Source organism: Atheta coriaria, unplaced genomic scaffold (genome assembly GCF_025399875.1).
Source record: "Atheta coriaria isolate IRGN ID8LTWV9N9 unplaced genomic scaffold, Caltech_Dcor_3.1 hic_scaffold_4_pilon, whole genome shotgun sequence".
In the NCBI taxonomy this organism is placed as follows: Eukaryota; Metazoa; Arthropoda; class Insecta; order Coleoptera; family Staphylinidae; genus Dalotia; species Dalotia coriaria.
In genome coordinates, this window is record NW_027045446.1 from 11218199 (window position 1) to 11242108 (window position 23910).

A 23910-nucleotide genomic window follows, 5' to 3' on the forward strand; every position below is an offset into this window, starting at 1 on the left:
TTTTTTTTATTAGTGACTTCGATATTTTCGTAAGGAATTGGGAGACTATAGCAAGCTAAACGAAGGAAAAAAGATGGCGAGTCAATCGACTTGGAGAAGCTGAAAAGCAGCAAGAACCCACCTGACTGGACTAAACATTTCTCTTGGATCTACGTTGGAATTAATATATTTTTTACATTACGAATGTAATGATTATCTGATAACCTTTAGATTAACACAAGATATGCTTGAAATGAGTCGTTGTGCATTTTTCGTTACTGTTTCTCTAATAAGTTTAAAAGTAACTCTTAAGAAATTTCGTCTCTTTCATTATAACTATAAATAATTCTAATCATTTATTGCTAGAAGTGCGTGTGGGTCCAATGATCATCCTGACGCTATTTAATTTTAACAAGTGTTCCGTTTGCTCTGCTTTTATATTCATTGGCAACACCTCCAAAAGGATCCAACGTGTAATGCAAACAAGGACAAATGGAGTAAAAAAATTGATGCTATCATTGAAACTGCATCTGATAATCTTAGCAGTACAGAAACAAATACCAGCAATGACAATAACAATGAAGTGTTTATAAACCCGGTGGACCCTCGATATGAACATGATTATGACATTGCTCAAACTAGCAACTATGTCATTTCATATATTGCGGTTTATGTAGCCCGTAAAATAGGTAAATTTTACTAATGCTTTGATTGCACGAAGTCTATGCTGTGAAGGCTCGTGACAACTTTAAAGCATTTATGGATAAAGGGGCGTAAATTTATCCAAGTGAACCGTTATTTAATTTAATTTCAAGCTTGGAAGGCTCAACAAAAAAAATTATTTTTTTGTCCAAAAGTTTATTTTATGATTTTTCGGTTAATTATGCACAACAACTACCAGAGAATACCTCATTTTGGTATAGTTTGCTTTTTGGGATATCTGTAGTAATAATACTCATTACCGATTTTTCAAATAAATTTCAGTTAGTTTTTATTCATTTGTAAATAAGAGTGGGCGATAAGAGTGGGCTTCACACAGTGCCTCCAGATGGCACTCGAGTGACAAACTACGATCAAAACGTTAAAAGTTAAAATGTCATCGCGAACGTGTATACATAATGCTGATGCATTTTTTTATATACTCGTATGTGGTCAATTTATAAAAGTCCGAGACACAAAATTTGAACTGAAAACATCTCAAGTTCTCTGTGAAGCTTACGAAGCAAATTTATATTTTCCTGTTCGCAATCAGGACAAGTCATGGGCCCCACATGTCGCTTGTAGTAGTTGTGAAAGATCTTTGGAAGGTATAGAATTTTTAATTAAGGGGTACACCTAATGTGAAATTTTCAAAAAATCGATTTTTTTCCATATTTCGATTGGTTATACCTTTAAAATTTTAAATGGATATCTTTAATAGTTTTTGAGTTACAGCCATTTAAAAGAGAAGCCGTTCGGCAGTTTGACAAATTTGACTGTTAGCGGGGACGGTACCTGGAAAAAAACGTGGTCATACTTCCCGTTTTGGAGTAGTTACGCTGGCAGGAAAATACAGCAAAAAATTGTTGACTCATGTGTGAAGTCTCTACTTACTGCCAAAGTTGTGTTTTTTGGGAAAAAAGAAAAGAGAGCGATCCTGAAGCTTACGAAGAATGGTCATCATTACACGAAGAAGAATGTGATGTTAATCATAAGGGATCTGCCTCAAAAATTGAAGTAGATAGTGTAAGACATGTTTGGTCGTTCCATTAGTAACTATGGCGTAAAATATTCTCGCTATATTGGCGATAGTGCCATAAAGCTTTACTAGATTTGAATCGTTATGATACTCCGGTTCAAAAATTAGGATGCTATTTACATGTGAAAAAAAGAATGGGAACACGTTGCCGAAATTTAAAAAAACCAATAAGAAGTTAGGAGAAAAAAGTAAGACAAACTAAAACTGTAAATTTAATAAACATACTTCAAAAATATTACGGTTTGGCAACTATGAGAAATCAAGATAATATAGACGAAATGTATAAAGCAATCTGGGCTACGTTTTATCATTTGTGATCAACTGATGAGAAACCAAATCATGATAATTGTCCAGAAGGCGCAGAAAGTTGGTGCGCTTATCGCCGCGCGGAAACTGAAGTGGAGTAAGAAGTTGAGTAAGTTTAAGCACGATTACCTCCCACTGGATCCAGAAGGTGAAGAAGGTCTAACCTGTCCCAACCGAAGTTCTAACGTGGCTGGAATTGATGGTACTTGATCCTGCTGGAGTAGAAGCGTACGCAGAAGAACATGGCTTCAATGAAGTAGATTGTAGGTAGTTTTTTCATTCTTTATTTTTTTTATACATTGTTTTTACAAACGGACAATGGAAAAGAATTTTACAATAAGCAATTTTATAAAATTATGAAAACATATTAGATTAATCATTATTCCACTTATACCATACTTAAAAAAAGTATTGTTGAGTGTGTAATAAGAACGATAAAATCATTTCTATCTAAAAAATTTACATGAAATGGAAATTCAAAATGGAAATGACAATTTTGGATAAAATAACTGCAAAGTATAATAATCGAGTACATCGAACAATTAAAATGAAACCATGAGATGTTAAAGGAAAAATTATAGAAACAATTGTTGAGAAGACTGTATATTCAAATATGTGAAAATTGCGGTTTTGCTAAATATAAGGTTGGAACGTTGTTAGAATCAGTAAGCGAAGCTCTTTGGGAAGAAAGGTATACAAAATTGGAGTACTGAATTGTTTTACAATAAAACAAGTAAAAAATCACAAATCCAGTCACTTATTTATTGGAGGATTATGAAAACAACCAATTCTTAGCGCTTTTTATGAGCCAGAGTTACAAAAAGTAAAACATCAAGATATATATATATATCTCGTTGAAAGAGTTATTCGTCAAAAGGGGTCAAAAGTATCAGTTAAGTGGTTAGGATTAGATCATTTCACATAATAGTTGGATAAATAAAACTAAAATTATAAAATGAAAATAATAGAACAATTTTAGTAATTATATTAGCATGCACAACTTTACTAACGCATGTTTACGGAGATGATCAAAGCACTGATTTGCACAGAAATGTAATTGATTTTTTAATATGGAATAACTACTTAGTGAGCTGGACTCTATCAAAAGCTTTCACAGCCATGTCGTAGATATACTACACAAAAGGAATGTATCATACAACCTGATAAACTTAATAGAAGACATATATTCATCCAAACACCATTACACAAACTGAATTTATGTAAATCCGCAGCACCAATACCAGTAGAACAAAGGTGAGTGACTCACAAGGTCACTGTTATTCAATTTGGTATTTGACGAAATCATAATCAAAACCAGACAAGGCAAAAGGGTACTTAATGGGCACCTAAAACATCTCAATAATCTGTTATACTTTGATGACGCGGTGATTGTTGCGGAAAAGAATGAAGACAACCTCCAAAAGTACTACACACATTTAATCAGACAGCCAAACAGTTAACATGGTCATATCAACGTCGAAACAAAATGCATGACAAGCATCGAGAAGGTCCCAATGCAGTGCAAAATTAGAAGTAGATGGAAGTCATTCAACAGGTTATGAATTTCAAGTTACCTCAGCGTTGCTTGAGATCTCGGCGTTCGGAGATATAGAAGCAAAAAGCGTCAGGTACAAGCCATAAAGGCGTCAAAAAATTGCAGGTTGTCCTAAACGGACTAATTTTTAAAATAAACACCTGCATATCGAGCACAAAAGGCACTTGCCCATTTTATAAGACCGTCATTAGACCCTGGAATTTCCACGTACACAGCAGAAACCCGCCCTGTGACATCTACAACCCAGAATATACTTGAGAGCGTAGAAATGTCTGTCATTCGCAAAATCAACAATAAAACTCCAGGATAAAGAGAGGAAGCTCAGACTTGAGAGGCAATTATCCAAAGATACAACCACAATGTAACTGGGTAGAAGAGCAGCGAAGACAAATGTGGCGCAGCCATGTCGATCGAATGGACACTGCCAGGCTGATTCGAATAAGCTCCGAGACCACTCGCCTAAAGGAAAAAGAGGTGTCGGGAGGGCCCAAAAGCGATGGAGCGATCTATAGCTCTCCTTGGCAAACCACAGTGATGGAAAGAGGCAGGCAAATTTTGCCTAGTGAAGTAAGAGAAGAAGAAGAATAACTACTTACAGGGTAAATTCAACTGAGCTACAAGAATTGGATATTCATAATGATGATGTAATAGAAGCAATAACATCTTTTCAAGAATTTTATAAAATTAATAATGATGGTACATTAAACGCTGAAACTCTAGCACTACTAAGTTCATCAGGATGTGGTACGCCTGATATGCAACCAACAGACTTTAGACTAGGACCGGCAAAATGGAATAAAAATATTATTTCATGGAAGTTCATAAACGCGAACTACACTACAAACCATCTTGCACAAACTGCGTTTGATACATGGCAAAATCATTCTTCCTACATTTTCAAGAACGCATACCGTGCGGATATAGTCATATCGTTCAAAAAAAATTCGCATAATTACAGTAGATGGTGTAATAGAACAAAATGTTATCCTAATTTCGATGGGATCGGAGGTGTACTCGGCCATGCAACTTACCCTGTTGCACAAAACAATTTCATTTCTGAAATTCACATGGATGAAAGACGAGTTTGGGACTACACAGAAACGGGCAATTTTTATCAAACAGTACTGCATGAAATTGGTCACTTCCCTTGGTCTAGAACATTCATCAGTTAAGGATTCAGTTATGTATAAATATGCTCATGAAAGAAATACAACGGACTTGACACAGATGATATTTTGCAACCGCAATCACGCTCACAGAAAATATTTCCAAAAGCAACAACTGTACAACTGTAGAAACAACCATCAATACAACGGAAGAAACAACAATAACTCAACAAACAACCAAACAGCCATCAGTAGCTACAGCGATAAATTTAGCTAAACATGGTCTTGTGTGGGACAATATATTTTTATAAGTTTATTATGCATTTGCAATACTATTATTTTACATTTGATATTTTATTATCGTGTGCATTAAAAGTTAGTAAAAATAAAGCAATGAATTACATTTTAAATTTTTATTTCTATCGTATAAAAGCTAGTAACATCAAGTTTTACATATGTTCCAATAATAAGTCACTTTTCCAAAAATACTAATTTCATGCATTATTTCCGTTGTCTCATAATAATAGAAATTAATTGTAGACAGTTCCTTGAAGTAGTTTCATCTGTAATATTTATCTGTTCTGGTTCTAATGCTGGTAATAAAATATCCTTTATTGGATCCTCATTCGGTCGATGTATTAATTGTTCCTTAATAAATTCAATGCAACTGTTATAAAACTGATAAATTTCAGTTGTTGAAATCTTTCAAACGATAGAAAGAATCAGTGGGTTTAAGCTTAATAAAGTAAAGTGTGTCATGCTTATCAAAGTGCATTCTGATTCCATGCTTTCAGTATAATCATCTTGATTGCTTAGTAGATGGTGATAATTGCTTCGTAAAATTATTTTGAGATCAATACCAACTTCCAGGATGTGATTTTCTGGAACTTTGACTTTCTTTTCAGTTTTATCATTTCCGTTTATGATTTCCTTGCTCAATACAATTTACCCAGTATTTTTTCTCTGTTATTCTTGCATGATTAACGACGTTTATTCGTCGCTTTTTAAAATAATTTATAATATCTTCTTTTATACTTCAAAATGCATCCCATTCCACTGCTTGAAGCATCTGTTTCTTTTACCACATTTGAAGTATAATTCCAGGGTAAAACGTAGTTGCTAATAAATCCAAATTGGGGAAATGTTTGTTTTAGAACTAATAATATAAGTCACCGCGTTAACTGCAGATGCACTGCTTGACATTGCAACGTTTGTTTCAGACATTTTTTTGCACAACAACCGATTAATTCGAAAGTTATTTACATACTAAAGAAAAAAGTTGTTTTACCATTTTTATAAATTACAAGTCAAAAATAATTTCATATCAGTTCGTTTACAACAGTAATAACGAATACATCGACTAACGCTACATTCACCGTGTATTGTGATTTAAATCAACTTACACAAATCGGTATCGAAAGATTAAAGAAAGATGCAAAGACAAGCGTCTAAAAATGGATTGGATGAATGTGGTATATATAAGGAACATTCTCAAACACAAGAACAAGAACCTCATCACCAACAACAACAGCAACTACAAGAGTCATTTGCAACTGCATTCTACAAATTTGTTGAAACACGAGTGGGTACTTTTTATTTAGCAAACTGGCAATATTTAAATGCATCATATCATCATAAACCAACTCCAAAAGCATTAGCGCAAGCTGGATTTTATTATGATGGATTTTCTGATATGGTAACTTGCCACCAGTGCGGATTAAAATTATCAGAATGGAATGATTATGAAATACCAATTGTAGAACATGCAAAATTAAATCCAATGTGTGCATACAAACAGTATAATTATTCTAATAAATTAATAAAAAATTACTTCATATCCGCAATTAATTCGTACTCCCCATACCCCGTACTTCGATATTCAACTTGTATGAGATATTTAATTTGAACGTTATGTGTTGCAAGCATAATATTTTCAGTTTGTGGTTGATTGTTACTACTGATTTTACTAATTCTTTAGTCATCAAATTCTCAGTTCTTTTATTAAGTCTTATCAAAACCAAGACTTCCTCTAATTGAATAAATTCGCATAAAGTGTTTCCAACTTAGCATTTTCAATCATTCATTGTTCAGAGCTCGAACCATACGCACTTCAAAATGAGTTCGTCCCAGCAAGTTAGTGAAAAAACACCTCTTAATAAAGTGATGAAATCAAGGAAGAGGCTAATTTTTGAAGATAGTGATGACGACGATAGTGTCCAGTTGCTACATTGTGCTGAAACAATGCAAGAAGAGTCATCATCATCATCATCTTACAAAACCCACTCCGACCAGCAAAGAAACTGAGATTGAAAAAAGCAACGATCGACAGTTCAACCATTCTAAACGAGATTGAAGAAAGTGATGAAGAGGAAAATACGCAACTCGTAGAATTGTGCGAAAAACTGGAGAAGAAAGTACTACCATATACGGATGATGAACTAAATGGATGTAATAAGCAATTTATTGCTCTTTCAAAAGTTAAAAGAAACGTGCCAATTCCAATTGACTTTTGGAGGAAGATGACGACAACTTACGGTGAAAAAATGGTTGTTGAAGTTAACAACTCTAACGCCATTATATTTTTACCAGACAGGTATGCATCAATGAACGTCGATAGGCTCAATTGCACACAAAGAGCACTGATATATCGTGGAAAGAAGACGGTGGGCAACCGTACAATTCATGATGTAGAATTCACCAGATTCTTCTAAAAGTAAGTTTCAAAAAAGTTCTTTTTTGTTCGTCATTGTAATATTAATTTTATTGTTTACAGCTATACTACAAAACTCCGTATCTGCAAGTAGTATTCCAAACGGAATTACACAATATTCACACTTCAGAGCAATATAAGAAATGTTTAAGTTTTGAAGATGATAAAAGGTGTATTTTACAAGATGGTATTTCTAGTCTTGCTTGGGGGCATTTTAATTTATAAATAATGTAAAACTATAATGTATTTAATAAATAAATAGAAACAAAACTCCCAACTTTTTATTTGTTACATCAATCCGCATATAATAGTAGGCGACTTCCAGCACAATTTCTTATGGGATTTAACATTAGGGTAAAATCTGCAAAACTACGCACGTTATCGTTAACACTGGGCGGGACGTTGGCACGTTAAGTAAGTAACGCGCGCGCAAAAACGTCGTCATCGTCGTCGTATCAACACTTACATTCAAATTACAGTTCACCACTTACCGACGCGCTACCAAATTACAGTGTTCAACAATTACCGACGCGCTACCAAATTACAGTGTTCAACAATAACCGACTCGCTACTCAAAACACTTTCGACACTCGCCGCTAGGTGGCGCTGATGCTGAGGCGGAGGTGGGCTTAGAACTCTCACGTTACATCTACATGGGAGTAAAAGTTGGACCTGCAGCAAGATATTATACGGCTCTTAAGGACGAGACGAGACTACGAATTGCTAATCATCGCCAACGGGCTTGTTCAAAAGAGGGTGATCATCTCGAAGAAGAGCATCTTCAGCTCAACCAGCACTTTTTGAGGAAGAGGAAGGTGAAATTATATGGGCCTGGAATAACAGATTAGCTATAAGTATAATATGATTTTAATCCATTTATAACAGTGAAAACGATCATTTTATCTTTAAACGCGTTTTTCTCGAAACAGCATTTATCAATGTTGCTGGAGTCAAATTGTTGCTCGGAGACAAATGATCCGATTGCTATCAATTTTTTTTGCATCTCCTCTATATAGTTCTCCATACGATGACCCTCCAGTTTTTTGATCTGATCAAAAATCGAATTTTGGCAGGCCAAAAACGACCAAATTTTTGGGAAAAATTTAACTTTTTTCTTCAACATGCCGTCATTTTGTCAATTTTTGATTTATTTGTTCGCCCGAGGGTCATCGAACAGACTATGTTTTAATTTAACGAGATTTTTTTAGGGTTTATCAACGGAGAAGGCTGCAGGATCTTTATTTGGCGCCGCCGGAGATTGCGTGTCATTTCAAAAATATTTAATATTTTATTTCAAAAATTTTACTGTGTATTCTCAAAACATGTATAAATATATCCTCAAAATTTTTTTTTAATTTCAAAAAATGGCCTTTTTTAGGTTGTCACATTAGGTGTGCCCCTTAACTTCCCCTACATAAGAAACTAGCCGAACATGATGTTTGTATTCAAGCTGAAAGGCGGCAGTTCTCCAGCGAACTCCGACCGGCTATAGGGAGAGCACACTCTTTCATCAAAGAAGCGAGTACAACGTAGGCGGAACCGCAGCGATCAGTAAGAAACCCCCAAAGCTACCCGAGTTAGAGTTACCAAAATTCGACGAAAAGTTTGAGAAATGGGCCGACTTTAGAGATGCTTTCACCACGCTCATCCACAAAAACTTGACCATTGCTGAAGTCGAGAAATTTATGTACCTGCGAGAGTGCCTTTTAGGGGAACCAGCATCGATAATGCATACGGTGACACTGTCCGACGTAGGTTACAGCTCGACTTAGCGACTTCTTGAAGAACATTATGAGAACAAAGCGTGCTTGCAATATTCCAGGAAAACTGTAAAATCGCAGTTCTGGATTTTTACCTGGACTGTTTTTACAGTCAACAACGCAACACCCACGATTGATACATTTTTTTTATCTATTTTATTAAATTACTAGCTTTAACCCGCGGCTTCGCTCGCGTTGAATCCATCAAATTAATATTAGAAATCATTATACATAGTTGAAACGGATTGATAGAAAGAATGTATATTTCACTGCTTGGCTAGGATTATCCATGTAAAAAAATTACTACATGCAAGAAGATTTAAATTTTAGATGGAATGCTAGATTGCGTTAAAGTAGTCAATTAGCCAGATGCAGAGGTATTATTGGCTAAACAATTTCTTTATTTTATTTAAAAAAATAATTATTTTAATTAAATAAAAAGTATCGGGGACCACTAAGAATATGTGTACAAATTTTCATGATGATCTGTTAAGTAGTTTTTGCATGAAAGCACGATAAACTTCAGGACATACACATTTATAATATTAGTAAGGATTAATTCACATGTGAATACATATATAACATGTGGGACTCAAGGTTTCAGCTGACCCACTATTTAAAAAATAAGCGTAAGTTGCGCGTTACTTTAACGCTAGTAAACAAATAGTTTTAATATTTATAATGAATTTTTACTTTTATGCCGTATTGTTTTTTTGCGGGTTCAACTTGAGCAACCTTACCTTACAATGAACGGAAACTCATGCAGATTTTAAGCGTGTTACTTTTACAAGAATTTAAGAGCGAGTAAATCAAACACCAAAGCAAATGAAGCGGATCAAATATTCCCCCTAGCTTCGTAAGAGCAGCTGCAGGCAAAAAGTAGATATAGTGACAAATCAGGTAGTTGCTTTTGTACCGTTTTATCAAACGCACTGGCGAACACTGGCGACGTGTTATCGACACGTTTTGACAAGTCAAAAACAACACTGCAATTGAAGTCTAACCCAACCAAATGGAAATATCATAAAATGGTTTATTTACATTTATTTAATAAGACAAATAAAGTAAAAGAAAATAAAGGAAAAAAGATAAAGGGGTTCATCAAAAGAATTTTATGTGTAAACCGGTATTTCATACAAAATTCGTTGAAATTGCAGGCACTGCACCACAAAAGGAAAAGAAAGACAGATCTCGAGGTCAGCAATTCAAACAAAGCTGAACTGCCAAGACGAGAATCGACAGACGGAGAAAAAGAGAGCGAAAGAGATGAATTAACAAGCCTCGGCCCCACCCGAAGTCGCTGGCAGGCGATGCATAACATGCATGCCCGGCAGAACAGCTAATTCTTAATGAGTGGATTATACTCATGCTGCTTTGTAGTGGTATTACATTTTAATTTGGGATTAATTTTTAATATATTAACGTGGTCACTAATTTTACTTCTTGACTTTAACATTTGAATCGTTTTGTGATACATTTTTTAGTTTTAGCTCTCACTAGTATTGTATTTAAATTAATTCTGATTAATTCGTTACAACGTGGTGTGATACTGTTGCTGCACTTGGTTATGTTATGCATGTATTTTGCCTTAGGTCATGGCAATTATACAGATTTCCATCTAGAACACTGATTTATTGAGGAATACTACATCAGCCGTTACTTTTATTCGTACACACAAACCGATGTATCAAATGCAACAGACAGCGCCAACCGTCCGACGTGGCGCCAAAACTGAATCAAGTCGCAGTGCACCGCGGGCATTCAGTCGAATATAGAAGGGGCCTGAAGCGACTGCGCGTTGCCGTATTGGTGATTGGTTCCACGATAATATAGGCATCCCACTGTGCTGCTGGGCGGTTACCAAATAGTATACCTTCTAGGCAAACTTGATAAATTGATTTGAAAATGTACATTTTCAAAGGAAAACACAAAAATTTTAACTTCTCACCGACATCAATTCTTGCATTTTATAAAACGACCAGACCACTCTATACGAACTATTATGCTAGCAAACATTTCCATGCTTGTAACACCTAATATTCTAATATGAAAAACCGATGTTATTAATATTAATGCAAACACGTGCCTGCTGGTGAGTGTTGAATTAAATTTAATTAAATATAAAAAATACTAATTTATTTATTTCAAAATTTGTTGTGATAAAATGGAAGGTGTTGTGCTGTTCATGGTTGGCTTAGTAGCTGCAAGCAAGGGAGAATGTAGAAAAGTAGCATTTATTCAAAGCACCAAAAGTGGTAATCACAAAAATATTATCTATGAAAAAAAAAAAAAGTTGTATTATGAACAACTAATTTATAAAAGCGGTGTAGTTTCTTAATAAATAAATACTCGTAACACTTGAAAAAATATCATATTTTCATATATCTTGTAAAATATATATAAATATAAATGTTTAAGGATGTACCGCGGCAGAATTTCTATATAAATGCGAACCAATTTATTTACAAACAACCGGGGACCCCATTGTCTGGCGACCCTGTTGATTCTAAATTCGCAGCCAAGCGTAGTTGATTGTCTTTAGTTGACGAAATTAAACAGGCGATCAAATCTAAAGAACACCGAAAAGATCCAGGCTTAGACACCTTCCGCCAAAGGCAATTAAGCTGCTCCGTGAGAGGGCAATTATAACTTGGCCAACATTTTTGTATTCTGGAGACGTGGAAGATTACAGAGTGTCGTCAAACCCGAAAAAGACAAAAATCCCGAACGAAAATTTGTAACACTAGACCCATTAGTGTTACTCCGATCCTTTCTCGCTTTCCAAAGGAGAAGTTGTTAATTCCAAATTTTGGAGCGGCAGAAGAAACACAGCTGTGCATGCTCGATTTGATTCATGAGTGCTTCCCATATTTCTTCATAAAATTTATTCAATGTAGAAGATCACGTTAACTTACTTTTCAAATGCTGTACGAAGGACATTTTTTCGACCTTTATAGTTTTTTAACCACTCCAAGAGATGCAGAGGTTCATCGCTTCAACGCTTCGAATATTTTTTTCCCATTGCCGTTATGTCTTTGTTTAATTCAGTCCATGAAACATTTTACAATGCTGAACCAGGTCGATAATAATATCAAAATTTCTATAGTTAGATATTACTAAGCAATTTTCAAGCAAAACAAAACATGCCTTTCGTGCAATTCTCTTGAGGATGAAGAAAGTAAAGTTACATATTGAGTGAGTGCTACTTGTTTGTCAATTAAAAGCTGATTAAATTTCTCTCAAGAGTTTCTGTAACTGGATATCGAAAAATCTGGTAATACATTTGCTTCATGAGAGTTGTAGTTGCTTGTGGATTATCAGCAAGCATATTTAACAATGCATCGAGTTTGCGCGACATAGATTTTAATAGAGAACGATATGCAACTGTTGAAAAGAAATAAATGTTTGATAGCATAGACCAAGTAAAAGCTTATTGCTCTTTAGGGTTACAGCATCGCGGCTTGAAATCGCCTTGACGGTACCAGATCAGTTTTTCGCATTGCCTGTGATTACGAGTTTGACTTTGTGGGCAACTATTGAGGTACCATTTTAAATAATAATACACAAACAAAAGAATACAAATGAAATGCTGTGGGTTTCAGTTGGGAACTGATGCTGCACGTTTAAATTCGCAAAATCTTCAAACAATGAAATACGTTCTGCGGGCGCTACCGTTTGTCATTTTGCCGTTCACCGTGAATTTCCCCGGAGCCATTCTGTGCTATTGGCTGTCAAGTAACGTTATTTCACTTGGTCAAGTAGGATTTCTCAAGATTCCCGCCGTGCGCGATTATTTCAAGATTGATCCCATGCTGCAGCATGATAAAGCCAAGTTGCCAATACAAAATAAAGGATTCGTTGGTGGTTTGAAAGACTGTAAGTGATTACTACAAAATTTGGCAATACAATTGACTAATAATAAATTTGTTACAGCATGGACAAATATCAAGATCACTAAAGAAATTGAAGAACGTCGGCGATTAGACGAGCTGCAGTTTCAGCGCGCTGGTAAAGGACCACTTGTTAAAACATACAAATATGATCCAACAAAACAAGTGAAAAAAACAAGTACTGCACAGAGTGCAATAAAGAGTAGTAACTGAACATTGTTGTAAACTTAAGATTGAATTAATTTCAATACATTTAATAAACAAATGTACAAATACACATTCATTTATTTGGTTGCTATGCATTGGTTTACTACCTTTATCAAGTTATCATTTTCCAGGGCAGCTGCTACTCTTTCCTTGTCAGCAAGTTGTTTATTTACTGAGTGTTCAGCATTATGTGTGCCAGGATTAATCTCAACATTAACTTTGAATGTTGATGGCAAACATCTGAGTAGTTTTACTCTGATGGACAAACCAATTAAAGTTGCCATGCTACAATGTGGGATAGTTGGGGTAAAAAGTACTTTGACTAACTTGTTCTGATTGTCCACAGTAATTAGGCTCTCCTCCAACACGTGCAATTCTTCAAGGGACAGCGGGTGTTCTGGATCGTTTATGTTTTTAATTAAATCTGAAAATAGTTAATGTTTTTATGTTGCATTTGCTGCAAATTATTTATAGGTTATCTCACCAAAGATTTCGCGAGAATCAATCTCATCCACGACATCGTCATCCTCTTCCTCTGCAAGAACAATACGCTCGGATGCTTTATGGTATACGTTGGGGTTTACGTTTTCCAAATCCATGGTTTTCCTTTTTGTTTAATAACAAATAAATCAACTTACACCACTGCTGTCTAAATAACACTGACCAGAACTGGCTGATTTGTTCACTGATTGACAACTTGAAGGACATCAAGGTGCAAACACATGAAGGTGGCTGCAATAACACTTATTATCAATATAAACACCTTTTCATTTATTTGCCAACATTATATATAAAAATAAACGAATCTATGATTTTGATTGTCTAAGTAACAGATCTATAATTTCGGGATTCCTCAATAATGCTTTCTTCTTCTCATTTAAGACTTCATGGAGAGAAATATGTTTAAATCTGTCTTCAGGAGCAACAATTATTTCAGTCGCATCTTGTTGATAACTGTTTAAATCTGCTTCTGATGATCCATTTATGTCCTGATCGAAATGCTCTTGCTTTATTTGCACTGTTTGATAACTATCACATGAGTCCATTGAGGAATGTTCAGATAACTTTTTATGAATTAAAGTGTTCAGTTTTTCTTTAACATTTTCATTGTCCATTCTGGCACAATATAGAGATATGGTCAATCACTGGGTACAATGTAAATATAAATTGACATGTCCCGATTTGCAGACTCGAGTTACAGGTGCACGTATTGTACTTGGCGCGAAATTCGAAATAGTCCGAAACTATTATACGAATTCACCAACCCGCGGCAGCAGAAATCCAAATACCAGCGAAACTAATGAGAAAGCAAGAAAAGCATCCAGAGTTCTACAAGTTCTCTGCCTGTTGCAATTTAAAAATTAGTTAAAATTAATTTATTAACATATCCGTGTGTTTACAATTCAATTAACAAAAAATGTAATATATTATTTATTCCTTATGTTACCGTTTATCGCCTAGGGTTCATCAATCAAGTATCAATCCATTCAATCCGGCGTGTCATTTGAATTAAAACATCACATAGAAAATCACAATTTCATAATTTCTTCTCTGGAAATTTATGTACCTAATCATACTCTTTATATTATTTTAAAATGTAAAAATGTGTTTTGAATAAATTCAATTAAGTAACAATTAGCTTTATTGAAAAAATGCTTTACTTAATTTATAACCTTAGATGTAGACGTTTAATCCTTCCAATATTTAATATTTCTCACTCGCAAATCATCAGTGAAGACGGACGTGTTTCAATTCGTTTAAAAGTAATACTGAATGTCTCCAATGCATCCCATAATCTTTGGAACTTAGCCCTAGTAACGATTTAGTGTGTATAAATTAATTAGCTACAGTAGCGCGATTGTAAACAAACAATAATGGATTTATCTCGGAATCTTGTCTAAGAAATCGGCTTCCACGACCTTATCTAACTTCTCAAGAACGACTTGCATTTTCTTATCGACAGGTTTGTCGCTTAGGAGATCGTTGGGCACGGACCCGTTGCATTCGGACCTGTGGCGATTCGAGCAAAGACTGAGCGTTTTGAAAAACGGATGCAAATCTTGCAATTGATTGATCGAAGTCACTGTTAGCAATAGTTCGTTTTGCTTGGTAGGCAGGGGTTCAATTTCGGTAGAGGCGTATTTTTGGTCCATAAGGTTTGCGATACGACAAACATGTGGCGTGAAGGAAGTTGATTCTGTCATGTCTGTGTTCACATCATCTTCGACAAATGCCCATCGGTACCTAATTTATTTAGAATGCATATTATATTCAGCGTTGTTTTCATCCAGCACGTAAAACTTACATCTGAAACTGTGGTAGTGAAGTTGCCGGTAACAACAGGGCCAAGTCTAGAAGCTTGGCAGCGGCCAACTGTAATCGCAACCAATGCGGATTGCCTAAAGCGTGAAGTCCATTGTTGCTATTTTGGGTCCAACTTGGATCCAAAGTAGATAAAAATTTGATGTGTGCACTAAAACAGTAGCAACTCATTTACCATTTCTTCATTACATAGTAGTTCGCACTAAATGTTCGTTTATAACAATTTATCCCATTCTAAACTGTTATAAAACTTTTAAAGCAACAACTAACACTTATACTTAACGAGCAACAAAAAGCAATATTAGTAAAATACAAGTTAGAATTACCTGCTATTGTTCCTGCGCAGGCCGTTCCCCGTAAAGCAACAACAAAAATATGTTAATTAGACCAACGTTCAGCAATCAACAAATTAGTTACCTACTTATGCATAATAATGATAAACGAGACACTTAACGTACCTAAACTCCTCGCTGTCCGTCTGTAATTCTTGTTCTATTTGTATGTACACTTGCAGCATTTCACTGATGATGATAGGCCATAATGACGTCACGTGCAAGGGTGACATTCGAATTAGTAGCACTCTAAAGCACATGAACACTTGTGCTTGAATACTGGGCACACACAATCGCAGGCTGGCAGTTAATTGTTCTACAAAAATACCAAACAAAATTTACACTTCTATTACCTATGAATCGCTAATATCTACTCATTATACCTTGTATTTCTGACATATATTTGGCATACTGATCGGTCTCACTGCAGAATATAACAAATGCGAGTCGTTTTAATAGATGCGCACGCTGTTCGTATTCTTGTTCCCGCGATGCGAAAATGTTTAAACTTCCGCTCTGTGTCAAAGAGACTCGGACTGAAAACAATACAATTTTATTAGTATTGGGTCGAAAAGATGCCGACTAATTTTAAACATACTCATCAAATCACGAAAGGTTGTATTGTCATGGGTCATCAAATTGTCAACGATAACTTTCCAGTATTTCAAACAAGCCTGGTCCATTTGGAATAAAGTGTTATCCAATAGCAAATCAAACACGTCCTTTTTCCAAGCCTTCCGCGTGTATTGATAGCTGCTTAGGCTCGCCATTAATTTTGAGCAAGCATTGAAACTGGGCATGTTGCGTAATGTGTGCGTCCGCAAATACGGCACGATGTTACCCATCAGTGACGACAGGATGCTATTGACTTTATCCTTCTCCACCGAACCGAAGCATATATCCAAGATCTGTGCCAATATTTCAGATAACACAAGCTGCGCTTGAACGCTATAATTAGCAGCAACATTAATGACATCTAAATGGCTCCCGGGTGTCACACTTCCGCTAGACGCTGAATCAACTTCCTGCTCTTTAACGGCTAGGTTTCGCCGCAGCCATGTTGTCTGTTCCAAACAAGCACCGCATACTTGCGATACGCATTCGATTAGTTTTGATGTCACATCTTGTAAATCCTTTTGATCTTTGCGTTCTTCCAGTGGACAGCACTTGATCATCAGTTCGTGCAGCAACGCCGCCAGTAGGAATTGACATTGAGGCGATAACGAACAGCCTTCTCTTATTAACGCAAGAAGCGAGCTCCATGCTTCGGATATTTGTGTGGGTGTGGTATTTCTCATATAACTAAATAATTTACATGATTAGCAATGAGATAGTTAGGTATATTGTATTCCAAACTTACCAATAAAACAACTCAAGAATGGAGACATCAAGAAATATTTCCGAACTAAGACCCTCCGTGGGCGGCGGATTTTTTATCACAGCAGTTACAGTTTGCACCAAGTTATCTAACGGAATTACCCTGATAGCTGATATTAAATAGACTAAATTGTTTTGACTCGTATTTGGTTCCGGGAGCGCCTAAACATACAAAAAAATATTATTAATTTCAAAATTTTGCAGATTTTTAATATCGAAACTTACAGTTTTCATACTCATGAAAGGATTTTTCCTCTCATGCCATGCTACGGCTATCGCCGCCAAGAAACTAGAGCTGTGATGCACAGCAATCGGACTCAGGAATTCCAGAAGCTGCTGTTTCACAATTTTCGAATGCCCAAATACGCCCTCAAAGTCGCCATCGATGCTGACAATGGTTTGCCATAGCTTAGCAACACTTGAAATAATTCTGGGCATGTGGCTGAGGATAGCCTTCCTGGCAAGTTGGTAGTTGTCTTTATTGTGTTTATTCGTCAAGTTGACTTCCCCACCGATTGGACTAAAGAACGCATTCACCAAATTATTAAAAATGTCGCTAGTGTTTGTCACAATCGTGGAAGCCGTATTCCCCAACGTCGGTAAATTCTGATTCGCCGTCTGCGTCGAGTCCAATAGATTATAATGAACCAATATCGTAAGGGATTCTAATTGTGTCGTCGCGTAATCTGCGCATAATTCACCGCCGAGTTCAGTCGCCATGTAAGCGTCCGCAATCTTCTCGATGTTATTACAAATCTGATGTATCACTGTGAGTGAAATTTGCTTCAAGTTGTCGTTAAAGTAAGGCAGACATGATGTTACCATATGACACCAATTTTGATGCAGATGTTTCATATTCTGATGCTTTAGTGCACTCAAAATCGCCGACAAGAACATGCTTTGCTGCGGAATTAAGATGGTCGCCGTTTCGCCATTAGGGGTATCCACTGTTTCCGGAAATACCTTAAATTCTAGTATGATCAACGAATTGATAAGCCTTAAAAGTAAGATTTGATATGCTTCCACATATTCGGTAACTCGCTTCTGATTGTCGTAGAGTTTAAAATTATTAAAAAGTAAAATTTCTTCGGCAAACGAGGCGTCCTCGTCAAAATTCCGCACCGACATTAGTAAGCAATGCAAAAGCACTTTCTGCAGGATACATTTCTTCAGCGTGTCCGCAATATAACCAGAGAATCCTTTGGAATTGTCGTTGACAATATTAATCAAATGCTTTATGATAATGTCTAGTATTTCCAAGCAGTCGAGTTGAATTTGCAAATTGTTATCCTGCTCCGTCCTTGTAAGTTTGACATCATCCAGACAAGGGTAGAAACTCTTGATATAATTTAATGTAATAGTTATTAGAACGTCCAGAAAAGTGAATCCACGATAGACATTAATGTGATCTGGGCTCAGTTCTCCGCCGAAACCGCCTCCTTGAATGCTTTTTCTATGACGCGCTAACAAATATAAAATGTTATTGCTTTGCAGGTCCTTTAATCCGGACGTGGCTAAGCAACGAATAAATAGAAGCGGGTTAGAGTTGATGCAGTTCTTTAGTGTGCGAAGCGTATAAATAATTTGATTGGAGTCAAAAACTTCGTAATAGAGGCACAAGTGTTGATGAATTGGGTAAAGAGTAAAGTTTTTCGTTTTCGCTCCGTTTGTTTCGTTAGGGCAGACCTGTTCTAATATGTCATTAAGTAACAGTGCAATATCTTCGCTAGCTTCCTTGGAAGGCATCTTAAAATAATCTTCGGCCGCATCTGCGGTTCGAACAACATCGAGTGACGAATTTACATCGCTCTCGGATACAGATTCGGACCAACTGTGCTGCAAATGATCTTCGACATCCGCATGCGTTTTCTCGTCCAAACTCTTCGAACGTTTCATACGACTGACACGTTCTGGCTTCTCAACACCTTCTTCGATAAAAACATCGGACTTTGTATCAATACTGTGCTTGTCATTATCGGATCTTCTCTTTTCCGCTACCGAATGGAAACTCATAGATACGAATCCCGAATCGGCGTTTGTATTATTATCCGACAGACTTTCAGTGGACGAATGCGAGTCCAACTTGGTGTAACAGCCATCAACTCCGTTGGGATATATTTCCTTGCTGCTCAGAGGATTAATAAATAATTTAACGTTGTTTTTAGCACGATCAATATTTGGTGAAACGTCGGGTTTAAAGTCTTTATTGCGCTTCGTGACTACGTTTAAGTTGTCCGTTAGACTAGTGGTCATGTTGACAACCTGATTTCCCTTTTTGCCAGGGCGCGGAAACAGGAACCAACGCTTCTTCGAAGGTTTCGGGCTTGGCCCGTCAGTTACATGAAACATCACATTACCATTCACACTACTAATTGCGTAGATTTTCTTCGCGTTCACATCTTCCGCCTTAGCTCCCTCAGCTTGGTTGTGAGCTTGCAGCTCGGGGTCTTCAATATTTACAAAACGAATTGATATTCGTGCCGTTGTCGCCGACAACAATTTCGACAGAAGAGGATTTATAATCCTCGCAATGTCATGCCGCAGCAAACTGTGCGTTACAAACGTTTCCGAAAGAAGTCGTATATTCGGTCGCTCTTGGTTATTTAAATTGTCCATTATTTTCAATAAACAATGATCAAAATTTCGCATTGCCGAATTGCTCAAGGATGGATTTCGTAGTTTTAGCTCGCGTCCGCCATGCCACAATAAGAAAAACCGCTTGAAATAATCCGTGCATAAAACCCCATCGACTAAATATTTACCGATGACGTGCTCGACGAACATTTTCGTGTCGAAAACATTGTGAATGCTGTAAAGTAGATTTGCGCATATTATTAGCTGATTTTGATTACTCAGATAGCCCAAAAGATCCCACAATATCTCGCAAATACACTCCAGAACAATTGTGTTTTCCTCGATAAATATCACATGCTGAATATCCAATATTCCCATTAATACTACATTGTTATTGTTGGCATGCTTCTCGAGACTTTGTGTTTTCGAAATGCTGATGATCTTCAACAATGTGTTCATGCACGTAATCTTGACGTTATTATTCGCCTTGGGAGAGCACGAACAGCCCACGAGAACTTTTAACCAATGCGGAAATTCAAACTCCTGATCATCCTGTAAAATATTCGGAAATGCCGCAAATTCAATCAACAAATTTGAAGCAACCTGAATTGATTCATCGTAGATGTTTGATGCCTCAGTGTAGGTTTGATTACGCGTTTCGCTCAAATTGGATGGACATTTCTTGGGACGTTCATATAATTTATCTTCTAGCATTTCCATCAGCTCATTGTTGCGCAAAGTGTTCTCTTTAAGTAAACTTTCAAAAAACACTTCGGCTTTCAGCTCCTGCATGATAAAATCAGCTAACAATGTTTCGTAAAAACGTTTGTACACTTTCAAGCACATGATGATGTGTTTGTTTTCGACCTTTATAGGCTCTTCTTGTACCTTTTCAGGCTTCTCAACTCGTTCCTCCTTCTTTTCCGATGGAGAAAGAGATACAGCATCTGCCTCAACATCTTCTTTCTTCAAATCGTACAGTTTTGAACTGGATTTGGACTTTTTACTTTTACTTTTCTTATCAATTTTCGGAGAATCTTTGTTTTTGTTTTTCTTCATCTGATTACTGTTTGAGCGCTCGCGACTTGCGTCTTCTATACTCAGTTCATGTTTTGAAGCTTTTTCGTTTATTTTTGAATCAGACTTGCTTTTCTCCAAGCCATTCTTTAAACTTTCTACCTCAAAAGAATCCTCTTTTTCGTCCACCTTTTCCACTTGTGTTTCAATTTTAGATACCTTAGGCATAAACGTTGGACACGGCTGAATTTTCGTTAATATTTTCGAGCACAGTTTCAAACTGGCAAGTATCTCCTCCTGTGATATTGACTTATTCTGTTCGCGTATAACGTTAATTATCTTGGAAAACAAATTCGGTAATATTTCCACCGTATTTTCCGCGTAGGTTTCAATAGGTATGATATCTAACAAAAAGTCAGTCAGAACGCAGATCTCGAGCAAATTCGGCTCGCCAGACCCAATATCATTTACAGCATACTGATGCCTACTGCTTCGTTTCATCGTCACCGATTTTTCAAATAAACGTTCAATGTAAGACCAAATGTAATAAGTTTGAAGCGTGTTGAACAACAAATTAGCATTTCGCGTTAACTCTTGGCAATGTTGAGTTAAAAACGACTTTTTCAAAGCGTCTTCATCTCCTTTTAAGCTCGTCAAATTACCATTAAAACTAACGCAACGTGTGGTATTGGACTTGTGTTTTTGCAAATTCAAACACGACGTGTACAATGCTCGAAACACGTCATACAAGATATTGTCGAGAATCATCGGACCAATTTGTGGCTTATCAAACAACGACGTTAATAACCGATAAGGTTTAACGTCTAATGGAATTTCAGTGCTTCCCTGCTTTAAAATAACGCGTATTGCTTCCATCAATAAATCAATAGCGATGGTCGGTGTAGTCGGTTCCTCAGCATCCGACTCATCGTCCTCCACTTGAAAATCCGCATTGCGCTCCGAACGCGTTTCGCTGGTCAACAGCCAAGAGTACAGTCTTCTGTTTAACGACATGTCACGGCGTAAGATTGTAGTCAAAGCGGCCGTCACTAGTCGGACCATATCGGCATACAACAATTGCGTGTTCCACGTCGGGAAGCACACCATTAACAAGTCCAGCGCTGACCTTTGCACCAACACGCTGGAATCTTGCACAGCTGCACACAGCCCAGATATCTACAGACGGGAATATCGACCAATTCATTAAACAATTTATATTATCATAAAAGTAAACATATAGCGCATGTAGACATAACGAGCAAGTCATTCCGTCTGGCATTTAAAGGCCTCAATAAACGAAGCGTATTAATGAGTTAACACACTTAGTTCCAACACTTTCTTCGGTATTTGAAACGTGCCCGACCCACAAAATAACTAAAATAAAAATAGATAAGATAAGCATTACCATGACATCGATATCGCGCCCCATCAAGTACAGTTGATCCTCCATGGACAGTTTTCTATTGTAATGTGCGAGAATGTAACTGATTGCAGGAAGACGAACAGGGCTATTACTTCGAATGCCCTGCCAAATGCAGGTATAGAACCACTCGGGACCCACTCCTTCGCATACATTTTCAAGGATTGAATTCGTCCGGTCAAAATGATCCGAACCAATCTCCAATCCCGGTAACACTCCGCTTAGAAATCCGCTTAATGCAGGACGTAGACGTTCGCGCAACGGGACGAAATGTGTTTCATAGAGAAGCAGCAATGTTGGACGAATGAACATCGCCGAATGTCCCAGTAATGGAAACAAACCTAGGAGAAAATCATTTGGTTAAAATCAATAAGTTTACAGGAAAATTGATTATACTCAAGGCAAATGTTTTATTATGTGATTATGTTACTTATACCCACATGAACATAAGCATAAAAATACCATTAATGTTTTTATGCCAGTAGGATGATATTGTTAATTTTGCATAGTAGTAATCTTTATGCCTGTATATGTAACAGTAAAGTTCAAACATACCTGCACCATAAATGAATAATTCCTCTGCTAGCCTGTTGGTACCCATACTTTTGAACATGATATCATATGTTTCTAAAGCTTTTAAATGCACTCCAGATGGTAAAGCTGGGTGCATGCATTGTGCTAAACGTTTACAAATTTTTATTCTTCTTGGTGTTATTGGAAACTTTTGATAAGCTGTCAAAACCTAAAAGTAAAATCACCACATTAAGATTTGCACTATTTAACATTATTTACATTTAAAATTAAAAGTAATTCTAATGTTTCATAAGATTATCTAACTTATTTAACAAACTAATTGTTATATTTACTTTGTTTAATTTGCCTAATGCTGATATTAAATCAGCCCATTCTGCAGTGTACTCAAAATTCTTCAATGCCTTCTCAACAGCTGTAGCGTAGATCCGATATTTGGAATCCGTGAGGAGCTCATATTCTTCTAATTTTATCATAGAACTCATTGTTGCTATGAAAACAGAAACAATCCGAAATTAGTGAAAACTTTCAGTTTAGCATGACTAGATTTGTGTGTTGCAGGCAAGTGTTTCGCAACCGGATTCGGTAATCGTAAACGTAAGCGTAAAATTATTACTCACGAGCGAAATGTTATAAACAGCATAAACAAAATTCAGAGGTAATTCGCCTCTTGTGTTTAACTCTCACAAAATCAGCACAATGTTTTTTAACGAGTGCAGTATCGTCGACAGATTACCATCGTATCAAACCCGATTCACTCCCGGTCGTTAATTGGCACACTCACATCGCGCTTATTTGTTCAATCATTATTATTACGGCACTAATAGGAAGAAGGTGTCCGTCCTGTGTGCTCGTCCATATCTTGACGTTTGCAACAAATGAAACAACGCAATGCAACCAACGCACTAAACATACGAAACGCACTGAGCTCCTGACAGCCCAACAGCTGACATCATACACTAACAAAATGAGTACCAACTGCGAAATTACAAGTTCACCAGTCGAAATCGCGGAAGTGGCATATCATAAATTACTTTAATTGTTATCTGTATGTCAAAGCATGGAAATTAAATTTTTTAAATGGGT

The 23910-nt window shown here is 36.5% G+C and overlaps 3 protein-coding genes across 4 annotated transcripts; 1 reads left to right on the forward strand and 2 right to left on the reverse strand.

The window, feature by feature from the left end:
* Positions 1–12632: 12632 nt before the first annotated feature.
* On the forward strand, positions 12633–13321 carry LOC135790868 (mitochondrial inner membrane protein OXA1L-like). Its single transcript, XM_065301153.1, has 3 exons — positions 12633–12695; positions 12757–13030; positions 13088–13321. The coding sequence occupies exons 2-3, from the start codon at positions 12802–12804 to the stop codon at positions 13255–13257; spliced, it is 399 nt and encodes a 132-aa protein (XP_065157225.1). The 5' UTR covers positions 12633–12695; positions 12757–12801; the 3' UTR covers positions 13258–13321.
* On the reverse strand, positions 13283–14434 carry LOC135790867 (MIP18 family protein galla-2-like). Its single transcript, XM_065301152.1, has 2 exons — positions 13736–14434; positions 13283–13675 (listed from the first exon to the last, which is right to left on the reverse strand). Exons 1-2 carry the CDS (start codon positions 13848–13850, stop codon positions 13329–13331), a joined length of 462 nt encoding a protein of 153 aa, XP_065157224.1. The 5' UTR covers positions 13851–14434; the 3' UTR covers positions 13283–13328.
* Positions 14435–14612: 178 nt separating this feature from the next.
* LOC135790237 (protein dopey-1 homolog) lies at positions 14613–23773 on the reverse strand. 2 transcript variants are annotated; one of them, XM_065300348.1, is made up of 12 exons: positions 23445–23773; positions 23160–23314; positions 22849–23035; positions 22279–22634; positions 17508–22049; positions 17266–17444; positions 16504–17207; positions 16289–16441; positions 16032–16221; positions 15900–15911; positions 15557–15724; positions 14613–15495 (listed from the first exon to the last, which is right to left on the reverse strand). In XM_065300348.1, exons 2-12 carry the CDS (start codon positions 23307–23309, stop codon positions 15132–15134), a joined length of 7005 nt encoding a protein of 2334 aa, XP_065156420.1. In that variant the 5' UTR covers positions 23310–23314; positions 23445–23773; the 3' UTR covers positions 14613–15131. The 2 variants fall into 2 exon arrangements, with proteins under 2 accessions (XP_065156420.1, XP_065156421.1); XM_065300349.1 differs by lacking the exon at positions 15900–15911 and having other exon boundaries at positions 23445–23772.
* Between the last annotated feature and the right edge of the window lie 137 nt (positions 23774–23910).

What these genes read in the sequence shown, in the direction of transcription:
- LOC135790237 (XM_065300348.1), bottom strand. Translation starts at nt 23,309, where the DNA reads ATGAGTTCTATGATAAAATTAGAAGAATATGAGCTCCTCACGGATTCC. An exon ending in ATTCTTGAGTTGTTTTATTG is followed by an intron (nt 17,208 to 17,265) that starts GTAAGTTTGGAA and finishes TAAATTATTTAG; the next exon opens with TTATATGAGAAATACCACAC. An exon ending in AACCTTTCGTGATTTGATGA is followed by an intron (nt 16,442 to 16,503) that starts GTATGTTTAAAA and finishes TATTGTTTTCAG; the next exon opens with TCCGAGTCTCTTTGACACAG.
- LOC135790868 (XM_065301153.1), top strand. Translation starts at nt 12,802, where the DNA reads ATGAAATACGTTCTGCGGGCGCTACCGTTTGTCATTTTGCCGTTCACC. An exon ending in CGTTGGTGGTTTGAAAGACT is followed by an intron (nt 13,031 to 13,087) that starts GTAAGTGATTAC and finishes AATTTGTTACAG; the next exon opens with CATGGACAAATATCAAGATC.
- LOC135790867 (XM_065301152.1), bottom strand. Translation starts at nt 13,850, where the DNA reads ATGGATTTGGAAAACGTAAACCCCAACGTATACCATAAAGCATCCGAG. An exon ending in TGATTCTCGCGAAATCTTTG is followed by an intron (nt 13,676 to 13,735) that starts GTGAGATAACCT and finishes AACTATTTTCAG; the next exon opens with ATTTAATTAAAAACATAAAC.